Source organism: Triplophysa dalaica, chromosome 4 (assembly GCF_015846415.1).
Source record: "Triplophysa dalaica isolate WHDGS20190420 chromosome 4, ASM1584641v1, whole genome shotgun sequence".
Classification (NCBI taxonomy): Eukaryota; Metazoa; Chordata; class Actinopteri; order Cypriniformes; family Nemacheilidae; genus Triplophysa; species Triplophysa dalaica.
This window is the reverse complement of record NC_079545.1, coordinates 24,108,857-24,121,072: the sequence shown is the minus strand read 5'-3', so window position 1 is coordinate 24,121,072 and position 12,216 is coordinate 24,108,857. Positions and strand designations below refer to the sequence as shown.

General features: G+C 37.8%; 1 protein-coding gene across 2 annotated transcripts in view; it reads right to left on the bottom strand.

Moving 5' to 3' along the window:
* Positions 1-12,216, bottom strand: part of LOC130419786 (extracellular matrix organizing protein FRAS1-like) — a 77,419-nt gene that overhangs the window by 32,270 nt on the left and 32,933 nt on the right. For both annotated transcript variants that reach the window (XM_056746757.1, XM_056746758.1), the window contains exons 23-28: positions 8,994-9,134; positions 8,210-8,350; positions 7,924-8,064; positions 7,475-7,745; positions 4,589-4,673; positions 2,759-3,079 (exon numbers count right to left, since the gene is read on the bottom strand). In XM_056746757.1, coding sequence (XP_056602735.1) covers positions 2,759-3,079; positions 4,589-4,673; positions 7,475-7,745; positions 7,924-8,064; positions 8,210-8,350; positions 8,994-9,134 — 1,100 coding nt within the window. The remainder of the gene's footprint in view (positions 1-2,758; positions 3,080-4,588; positions 4,674-7,474; positions 7,746-7,923; positions 8,065-8,209; positions 8,351-8,993; positions 9,135-12,216) is intronic.

Genomic DNA, 12,216 nt, shown 5'->3' with positions numbered 1-12,216 from the left:
TATAAAAGATATGATCTTTTATCAGGCCATTTATTATATATTTTGATATCCACAGTATGTACTGTATGTATTGTAGAATCTGTGGCTTTAGGGGAATGGGCTCTTAATAGAAGTCTGATAATTAATTTGTAAATAACAACTGACAACATACAAACAGTAAATGTTTGATCATATGTAGATGATCTCATAATAAACTGAAAACAAAGTTACCTTCTAAATTAGCCTTTCCATGCTATTCATACCAGAACTACTACTATATTTAAACGATCTTTCCCAATTAGAACGGTGTTCATTACAAAATGTGACCCTGCTTGTGAAAACACAGCAAAAGTCATTTTATTGTTTTCACAAAAAAACATCCAATAGAATATTCTGTCAAAATATAACAACGATATCTTCAATATTGACAAAATAATGCCATCCACACAAGATTAAAACCAGATAAAGCATTTTTTATCAGCTGGCAAAATCTGTGATAAAGTTTCTTTAACTTTCTTACAACTTCTCAATTTAAAGGTCAAAGTAAAAGTGGCAGAGAATAAGTGGAAGGGTTGTACCAGTTCCCCGGACCACATTAAATCAAGTATAATTCACCACTGCTGGCCAATTAAATGCATCAGGGACTGCAAACGTCAAAGACCCCCTGCATCTATTTGAAAGTCAACTTCCTCTTTTATCTCCCTGTCTTCAATTCAGAAATCCCCATGTTACGGATCTTTTGAGAGCTGGGACCTCGCTCCCTAAGCCAAAGCCACGATCAATCAACTGGTCATTAAGCCACGGTCGACACGCGGCCCACTCAGCCATTCACTCTTCCTGCTCTCAATGTCTCACATTACGAATAATACCCAACCCTTCCCCTCGAAGCCAAGGTGTGAGGGACCTCGATGTGCATGTTAATTCAACCTTGTGCCACCCTTTATTCTCCGCAAAATATAGCTTGCAGTGATCCGATCAATCAAACCGTTGTCCTATTGATCGGTCGACAGAACGTCCAGGCTGAAACAGGGCTTCCGCTAGTCAAAAGCTGCTTAAGATCAGCAGTATTCCAGATAACGGGCTGCAGCAGAGAACAAGGCAGGTGTAATCTGATGACACTACAGAGAGATGTGTGGATACGGCGTGTGGAAGGGGCAGCAGACCATAAAAGGGGTGATGGGAAGTTTAGTAAAGCTGGAATGCTGCAATCGGTCTAGACATTAGCAGGCTGGGGGTTTGTCACAAAGTCAGGAAGGGGCAATTTAAAACAACAAGGGGGGTGATTGTATTTCTGATTGTGGAAAAAGGTCTCGCGTAAAAGGGTAATTTTAGTTGACTATCTAATGTGTATCTGTGTGTGAGTGTGTGCATGGACCCCCTTACAGCAGATGATAAATCAAGAGATTAAAGTCTTTTATCAGCAGATGTGTTTAGAGAATTCTACAGTAGGTGTCACAGAACCAACTTCTGCATCGACAGAACTGTGTCAAGGTGACAGTTGCAGTAGATCAGATAAATCATTTGTTTGCCCCCAAATCAACTTCTTTGACAGGCCATCTATAGTGAGTAACTAAAAGTCAACAGAGCCCCCCTTGGTGAGTTCAAGTTCCTAAAGGGGCAATGTGGATATTTTAGCGGAATCTAGTGGTGAGGTTGTGAATTGCAACCAACGGCTCACCCCAACGCTCACCTTTCCCTTTCAAAGTACTACGGTGGCTGACAGCTAACTAAGCTGTTGTCACGTTTTTGCTTCTTTGCTGAAGGAGATAACGAATTTACGAAACAAGCTCTGAGCAGTTTGTCCATTTAGGGCTACTGTAGAAACAACATTAAGTGTTCTTTGCAAGTGGACCCGCGCCATATAGAAAGACATGGCTCATTCTAAGGTAATAAAAACATAACGCTTCATTATTTAGGGTCTTAATACACCTCTGAAGACATTGTTATTTATATTATATTGCTGTCAATAGATCATCCAAATATCTACACAATAGACCTTTAAAGGGAACACAAAAGACGGTATTTTTAAGGATGTTGGTAGCCAAGCAACATGTGCTCCCATCGACTTCCACTGTATAGACACAAAACCACAGAGACAGTTATTAAAATATCTTCTCTTGTTTTCTGTTCCAAAAGAAGAAAGTCATAGGTTTTGAACCACATGGGGAAGATCCCTTTAAGTGCCACCTTTAGGAAGCTAAAGGCCTGAAAAAGCGGTCAAGCAACTAGCATGAATAGCCACCTTTGGAAAAACTATTGCGAAAATAAAAATCCCACATAAAACTGTAAATAAAGTAGACAATTGACAGTCCAACATCAGTTACTGCCAACCTGGTTATAGTGACCATGCAATAAAAAAGTGTTTTGTCTATAACAGAGAATTTGATTTCTATGTCATCCATTATGTGTAAAGACGGCCATGTGCACATGCATGTGGGATGAAGAGATCTCGTTTAAACATGGATGTAACTCGAAATAAATCAAGAATTACGACAGAAATAGCCTCAAGGTGTTCAGTATCAGGTGAAGAGCAGGAATCCATAATTAGGTATAAAAAAATCTTGATCAAAGCCCAAAATGCTGAAGAGCTGATGGCCTGCATTTTTTTACACTTAATATTGAAATGACATGACACATTGATGGGCCCATAAATAATCATGATACAGAAATGATTTGGTTCTTCATTGCAAAATGGGAGAACGTTAAGCTTAAAAAACACAGAACACATGCCAACTTTTTCTTTGACACATTTCTACAGTGAAGCCTGCCGTGTCCATACCTTCTGTGCAACGCTGATGTAGAACAGAATGTTCTGGTAGCTGTGTCCATCATTGATCTGCAGCAGAAGTCTATCCTGGTCTCCACCTGAACGGTCATGTACGTACTGAAGCTGCTCACGATCCAGCTCCTCCAGCTTAAAATGGGTTACGGGCACGTCGCCGTGCACATGCGTCAGGTGGCCGTGTTGAGGTGGATCCAAAACCGTGATGAAAACGTCCTGTGGGTTATCGAGGTCATCGATGTGAAGAATGGTCCTACTGATGATAGCGGTCTCACCAGACTTGATGTGGAAGACTTGGTTGGACATCACAGTGGGTGGCTGTGGAGGCAGAAACTGATTTATACGGATGTTAACCTTGTAGCAACATTTGAATGAAGTTTCATTGAAGGGTGAAAGTGAATAAAACCAGACAAGGTATTGAATGTTTTATTATTTGTCTTTACATTTTTCATGATGCCCAAAATTTAAATTAGTGTTTGACCAACATGGGTTTTCAATCTGAAGTCCACTTAACCTTCACCTTTTCTCTTTACAGTAAATACGAAGCATCCAGCTAGACTCAACATTGTACAGCTTTAGAGCTAGACAGGATGTGATTGTGTCCTGAATTCTGGGCCAATCAGGTGGCTTTGGGTCATTTTATTAGACTTGACACATCTTTTAGTTGTGAGCCCAAATGGAAGGCACAACAGTGGTAGGGTAATAAATGAAGGTGTCCAAAGGTGAGAATTCTGCCAGAGCTGTGAAATCACATTCGCTGCTCACCTACTCACATACTCGCCTACCAGGCTAAATGAGATTAGACACAATCTGTTTTAAAAGAGGAAAATCTTCTTTGCGTTTGAGGTTCAAGGCCTACATTGCACACAAAGGGATGTGCTGGATGGTGTAGTAGGATGTTTTCTAGGGGGTTTTTGCGCAGACAAAAAGGGATGTAACTGATCTTATCAATTTATCGGTCAGCGGCAATGTTTTATTTATTTTTGTCCACAGTGGAAAGAGTGGTAGCAGGAAATGTTGCGAGCCAAATTCAAACCTATGTTTGCCAAATTAGCACCAAAGCTCAACGTGTTCCAATATGCATTTAAGTGTAGAAAAACAAAATACTTCATAAGAAAACTAAATATTTAAAAATACATGCTTTACTTAAGCTGAGAGATTGATAAACTTCTACTCTCTCAGGAAAAGATTCACCGTCCCTTCTCTCTGTATCTCACTTTGATTTTGAAATCCGTCTTTCATAACTATCGCTAGAACTGCTCACTCAACAGAAAGAAGTGCGCTGACTTCTTGAGTAACTGTTATCAGTCCAGGAGGGGCAAGAATGTACTTTGGTTATTATTTGTTGTAATGGCATTCTTTAGATTTGTGTTGGGACGCTCAGGTTTCTGTGTGTGAGTTTGCGTCGGTTGTCTGGTGGAGGTCGGACAATGAGACACAGGCGGTTCTATGGCGACTTATCTGAGAAGTGTCATAAAATTCTACTGATTGAGCAAGAGAGAGAAGAGAAGGTGTTGTCGGCTCATTGTGCTATAATTCTACCTCAGAGTAAGGTAAAGAGGGTAGTGAATCAATATTAAGAATGTGGACGATAGGTTTAAGTCGCCTAGGTATGCACACACACACCTTTATGAAACACATGAAAAGTAAGCATTCACCCTGAAGTTCAGATTTGTCTTAATGAATAATAAAAAAGCCAAATACAGGCAGAATAATTGGCTGGGATGATATATATATCCACTTCAGGGATTTCTGTGTAGCTGGTTTATCTGATTTTGTGACTACAGAACGTAAGCCCATTATTCACTGTTCAGTGTGTGTGTGTACCTGTTTGGAGACCGCCTGCACATGAACAGTTTGTGGCTGTGAAAACAGTTGAGGATCCGCTGCCCTTAACATGAACTGCCCACTTCTGAAAAACAAGTCAACATAATCTGCTGTTGAAGACAAAGATATATACAGCGGCGGAAAAAAATACCATTTCAAAATCATTTCAACTTTTCTGAATTTAATATTTATAGGTATGTGTTTAAGAAAAATTATTGTTTTGTTTCATTATGTGAACTACTAACAATATTTCTCCCAAATTTCAAATAAATATATTGTTTCTATTTGCAGAAAATGAATACTGGAGAAACAGGTTAAAATAACAGAAAAGATGCTCTGTATTTTTTAAACCTCAAATATTGCAAAAGAAAACTTTATTTTCACTTCGAAGCAAAACAACAGTATTATTTCTACATGTATTTAGGAAAAGGGAAAAAAATGTGATAACCTCGATTTTTACCACAGTTTTCATGTGTCTTTCACATTACTTTTGGATGACTTTAGGTCTCTCTTCAGGTTTGATTTTGTAAACATTCAACAAACGCTGGACTTGAATGACCACAAAACATCTAGAAATGCTGTTTTGAAATGAACATTTGGAATTTGGATTTTTTTCCACGACTAAAATAACGACAACAAGTTTTTTTTTTTTTGTTTGAGAAATTTCACTCCTTTTTGCATTTAATAGTATTAAAGTACATAAAGAAGGGCATAAAACAGGCAGAACATCATAAAAGGCCAGGAGAAAGCTGATATAAAGATGTTTAAAACCATGTGCATATTTGATTGGATGGACGTGAGATGTCTGTATGTATGAGTCTCTTTTAGTTTTCAATGGAATGGAATGAATAATGTCCTTGTCCACACTTGTCTGATGTGTGCTTAATGCATTTCTTTTATCAGTATGTGTGTTCCCTGGGATTGAACTGTTAACCTATGCGTTGCTAAATCAATACTCTAACAACCAAGTTACAGGAACACACTTGACTAATAATTCGACAAATTATGATTATTGTTTGTGTTAAGAAATGCTTATTCTTTTAATAGTGACAGGAGAGAAAAATATATAAAAATGTTCTTCTGAATTTCTCGTTAAAATAAAAAATAATAAATGCCATCGAATTGTATTTAGGGATTCAGAGAAAGGCAAAAAACTACAAGAGAAATGATATAGACAGAAAAAACAATACACTGACACTCAAGGATGAGAAAAGAAGGAGAAATAGCATTAGAATTCCAATCACTTGGTAATGAACCAAAGCTACAGGGTAGACAAAGGAGCCATAAAAGAGAGTATAAACTATAAGAAAGCTGAAAAATATATGAGGGGCAGCAAACAGCCTGACTTAGTGACTGCAAAGTTGTTCATCAAAAATATCCAAGATAAATAAAGATATTGTCTCCCAAAATAAGGAGTCAACTCCAAACCGAGTCGCTGTGTTCTTTGCTGTAAAATCATTGGGTCGTTTTCACTTCCAAATCAAAAAGATGATAATGTAGAGAACCAGAGGATAAAAATATTTTCCCCACGATTGCACAGCAGTATAATCCAAACCTTTCGTCATTTTACTGACAACTTTTTCTCCAACCTTGGCAAGTTTACTTTGGGATTTGCTAAATGCTTTTCCATGAAAGATGGGTCACCATGACTTTATTCGGACAAATAAACAGCTCTGAATCACAACCTGTAAATGTGATTAATAAGACGTTTAAGTTATATCTTCTTTTGAATGTTGAAAATCGCTCAGTTTGTGTGTTGTGTGGTGCACTTACAGCAGCTATTACTGTCCTACTGAAACAGTTCTGATAATCAGGTTTGAGCCCTATATTGTGTAAAAGTGTGTAGTTTAATGGAGTGTCTGTTGTTTTTTATTACTTGGATTTATGATAGGGATTGGGATAGATTTTGTTGATATGCTGTAATGTTTCAGAAGCCATTCACATAAGCATTGCGGCTAACGCATTAACGTGGCTCTACTGTGCTGTGTTTACTGTTTAGCTGTGGGTCCTTTCGCTTACATAAGTGTCATTATTATCTTTATTACACAAATCTATGTCATTTTTGTAACCTTAGTATCTCTGTGTACTAATAATGTTTGTGTAAGTTACTAATAAGCCTCCAAGAGCAGAAATGTAGTTCGTCTACGCGGAAAGGACCAAATACAACACACAGAGTGAGCCGACCAATCAGAGCACAAAGGGCTTGTGGAAGGGAGGGGTATAGACAAACTGAATCCTCAAACTGCTCGGAGGGAACCGTTTAGAGTTCTTTGAAAAATGGGGCGAAATTAAATAAATATTTTGAGAATTGGATGCATTTAAAACTGTTGTTGGGGACTCAAATACAATATAAGGACACTTAAAAATAGAACATAATATGCTCTTTAATAATGCGGCAAGGCATCTCACTGGATGTTTCGTGTACAAAATGCATAAACATGCCTCACATGGCAGGAATGAGGAATGTAAATTTCTAATTTAATGTGATATATTGAAGAGGATGAGAAATGAACTTTAACATGAACTGTGAGCGGTGTATAAATAATAAGAAATTATTGATTTTGGACTTCCATACATCAATTAATTCATAAATATTAGGAAATTGCTCCCTAAATGCTGATAATCAAGCAGACCTTCAATTCCTTTACCCCTGGAGACAGCAAAATCTCTAGATAATTTAAATGTGAAGTATACAATGTCTTCCTGTGTCTGGGTGGTCAAGAAGCCCAACAAAGAGAAGTTATACAAAAGTATTGAAACTTTTGAGGTAAACAAACCTATATGACTTCCTTATAGATGTCTTTGCATATAAAGATTTGGGCGAAGGAAGTATTACAACAGTAAAAATGGAAGAACACTCTAACTTCAGATCTGTCACACACTCACTTGGTCTGTTCTCTGTCGTGAACAAAGCGCACAGCTCTGCGTTTAAGCTGTGTGAGGGTGAAAGTGTCGTCTTTGCCCAGTGTTCTCTTTCTCTCATTCTCCAGGATCACTAGATGACCGTTATTTGGTGGCTGAAGGAGCTGGAGCAGCATACTCTCTGATTGGCTGTCTGCATCCTTGATTGACAGGAGCGCAGGATCCAGAGGCTTAACTCCACCAATAGGAACTAATAGAGAGCCATTGATGTAGAGGGATGGAGCACGGTTGTTTGCTGTAAAAACAGAAGCGATTAGGATTTTCTGATCTATAAAAGTCATAAATTAAAACATAATTTGATCATGTTAACATATAATTTAAATAAATGCACTACACCATTTATGCTGGCTTTATCTGAAGAGTACTTCATTTTATAAAAAAGAGGGATGCATTTCTGTAAAGGTCCAGGTTACCGTAGCAAGTTCTGCTTTTTCGGTCAGCGTAGTATCCGTGCCCACAGTCCGGGCTACATCGGCCGTTCTTCAAAAAGAAGTTCTCAGCACAGATACGGCACTCAGCTAAACTCACACACTCCGAGCAACCAGATGAGCATGCTGGGAAATAACAACAATAAACAAATAAGTTTCACATACGACACAAGGGAAGACTTTTTTTTTTAATTTTCTCTGAAATCAGTAGGTTTGTAATTGTGCCAAGAACACAACTCTAAACATCTCCCAACAAATTCACACCCCTCACCGGAACACTGACGGTTAGAGTCATCTAGAAAGTGATGTTTGCCGCATTCCAGCACGCACAGCCCATTCAACACGGAATACGGCAGCTGGCACTGTTGGCATCGGCCGTGGGCCTGGCACTGCTCACAGTGCTCATCACAGCCTGTTCATTGAGACAGAGAGAAACATTTATGATACAAAATTAGATTTATGTAGGAAGTGAAATTGTTTTCCTGCAGGTGATCAACTGTAACTGATCTGGGTTAAAGGGATAGTTCACCCAAAAATTATGTAAAAAGAACACAAAAGAAGATATTTTGAGAAATGGCTCTGTGGTTTTGTGTCTATACAATGGAAGTCAATGTGGTTCAATATTGTTTGGTAACCATCGTTCTTCAAAATATATTTTTAATGTTCCGCAAAAGTAAGAAAGTAAAATGATTGCGAGCAAATAATAAAAGCACTTTCATTTTTGGGTGCACTGTTGGCTCAAATATTGGAAAATGTCAATCTATGACAGGCAATTTGAATATGAATTCTAAATGATAGCAGCTTCATGAGTCCGGCCCATATCTACAGCAACACTCATTAGTCTTTCAGTCTAATTTGAAATCATTTCATTGAAGCCATTAAACCTTGGCAATGTCACAACGGCTGATGTGTGGGCACTACACAGCAGGCATCGCTGGCACTGCCTACATTAAGCGACTGAGCGATTGAAATGTCAAAGATTATTGAGCTGGAAAATAGATTGGCTGAACTCATTTTCATAATGAAGGTGGTTATTTTTATTTCTGATCACTGACTCAGACATCTCTCAGCATCTTGGTAGTATCCCAGTGAGCAGCCTGGCACACAAATGCCATCCTGCAGGACATATCCCTCCATGCACTGCAGACAGTCACTACGCAGGGGACCGCGGCAGGCGTTACAGCTCCAGTCACATTCTGTGGGAGAAAGAAACAGACAGGGTGGGTGGAAGAGATTTGAGAAGAAAATTTGAGAAAAGCGGAGTGAGATTGAAGAAGAGAGAAGATCAATTAAAACGAAACAAAAAACAGACACATTGTTCAGAGCAGAGAGCATGAAAGAAATGAGATTTGCACTTTTTGAAGATAATACAAATGGCTACAAGGTGTAATGTGCGATAAAACCTTATCATAAGTATGCAAATATTCAGTATGTAAATATTAAACTGACATCACTGTCTGCAGTTTCTGAATATTCACCATTGTAACAATGTACAGTGAATAAAGCAATTGGCCACAGAACATCGATATTTTCCACAATACTAAAAGCACAAAATGAAATTTTCACTTTTTAGAGTTTTTCAGCTCAGATGTTGATAGAAATTGTTCCAACAAAACTCACAAATCATCTACTGTATACATGTTCAAGCCAAAAGCGTGACTCCATAAAATCAACAAGCAACCACTACTATTTCACTTTTGTTGGTAACTGAACAATGGCGGTGCCCATTGACTTGCATAGGTTTTATGTCGATACAATAGAAGTAAATGGCTACCGTCATTGTTCGGCTATCGACATTCTTCAAAATATCTTCTATAGTGTTCTGCGGAAGAAAGTCATTTTTTACATTTTTGATTGAACAATTCTTTTAAGGGGTTTTCCCTCCAACGTTGGACAAAACACCAGTTTTATAGAGCACTTGTATTAATGATAATGCTAATATGGTAATAATCACCATAAACAATCGGTCAATCTAGTAATATAGTTCATTAACTTAACTCCAGTTTTTTTTGCAGTTGCCAAGCAATGTAGAAACTTGAGGGATAATACAGAAAGTGCAGACACACCAGCTTCAGATGAGGTAAGACACTTGAGGCTATGTCACGACTGTCTGGGTATCAGACACTCCGCTGTGTGTCGCAGTTAATAATGGATATATTCACCATATAATATAGCCTTAAATGTCTTATTGTGTTGAACACATTTACTTATTACTTACATTTTGTGAAAACCCCACATTAGGTAGACTAAAAAATATCTACAAAACCTAAATTATAAAGAGTATAATAAAAGAGGCTAAAAAGAAGAAAGTATGAGGTTCTTCAATACTGTGTGTGCTTAATATATACTGTAATAAATGAGAGACTGAGAAAAAGAGAGCAACTGTTCGTCTCCTCAGTCTTCTTATCATCTATTAAATAGAACGTTACCATTTGATAACACAGCAGTAGAATTCAGCTCAGCTTATTAAAAAGGCCCATCAAAGTCTTTCTGTCTGCCCTCTAGTCACATAACCTCATAATCACTCCCCTCCCTTGCTTAATATATACCCGAGTCAAAACATACAGACATTCTAAAAAAAAACTAATTTAACAATACAGCCAATTTAAACAGCTGTGACACCCATATTTACTCTGCTTCAGTTTAATCTCAGCTGCATTTTAAATCCAACATATTTTATTTGTCCAAATGCCAATCAGCCCATGTAGTCCTATTACACGCCTATCAATAGAGGTGCAAACAACGACATTCTCAATTATTTCAGTGCTCTCTCCAAATCTTATCAAGGTAACCGTCATCCACACACCGTACTGCATGGCTAAACAACATTAAATACTCACATAACGCATTCATATAATCTATTGCTCACTTGAACCTTCTGGTCATTTCTTCTGCAACATTCTCAAACACACACACGTGCATAAAAACGCTAGGCATATTGAGACATATCATAGATTTCAATTATTTATAAATGCACTATAGAGACGCTCTTTTGAAAAAAAAGTTACTTTATTCATATAATGTTTTTGCAAATGAGATTACTGGTATCTTTGTGATGACACTGTTTACCAGGACTACAGACTTTCTATAGACATTTCATGAGTTCGCCTAGCAGATAATAAAGTGGGACGCATAGTATGCGTATTTGGCGTGCTGTCCCGGTGAGAGGGCTCCAAGCTTGGTGATTCTCCCCGAACTCGGAGCACCCGCCCCAAGACATTTGAAAGAATAGAGGTAAGCATCTTGACTAATTATAGGGCTGATGGGATGATTACTGTGATTGCTTATCTAAAGCCAGCCGAGTTAATCATCAGCACGTAATCCTCCCCGAAACTTGTTAATAAAACATCATCTATTGTTTTATATTAGCCTAATGGTATTTCTATCATTTCTGCATTTTTTTAGTGACCACTGGCTGGTCTTTGCAATGTAGATTATCGCAAGTGTTACAATATACAGGTTATTACAGGATAGACAAACAAAAAAACACAAGCACGCATACACACATACATCAATAGAGAGTAATACTAATCTCTATTCCCTATTATTCCCTTATCTAAATCTTTAAATCCTAACAAAATTATAGAAAGTTCTCACTGTATGGGGTCTATGATGCTTCAAGGGCACACCTATGAACCCATACCTTATTAGCAAAGACTCACCCTGGTGTTTTAATGATGCTATTTCATGAGATACTTCAGCCTCATAATTACTTAAAGAACGCATATTTTTTACCAGCTATTTGGTGTTGTGTAAGGTCTCTTTCTGGTTCACAATACAAATAATTGGTGAAATTTTTTTTTCCTTTAAACAAAACAAATTTAAAGGCATAGTTCACTCAAAAATGAAATTTCTTTCATCATTTAGGCACCCTCAGATTGTTTCAAACCTGAATAAATGTCTTTGTTCTGATAAACATGAAGGGAGATTGTCAGTTAACAGACCAAATTGACTCCCATAGTATTTATGACAGTAAATGCTTTCCTGTGGCTCAATGGTTAGAGGATGGCACTAGCAACGCCAATGTCGTGGGTTCGATCGCAGGGGATTGCACATAGTGAGAAGCAAAATGTAGTACACTGCAATGTAAGTCGCTTTGGATAAAAGCGTCTGCCAAATGCATAAATGAAAATGGGGAATGAGATCTGTTTGGTTACTGACATTCTTCCAAATATCTTCCTTCGTGTTTAGCAGAACAAAGACATTTATAATGGTTTAGAACGTACTGAGGGTGAGTAAACGATGACAAAATTTTAATTTTTGGGTGAACTATGCCTT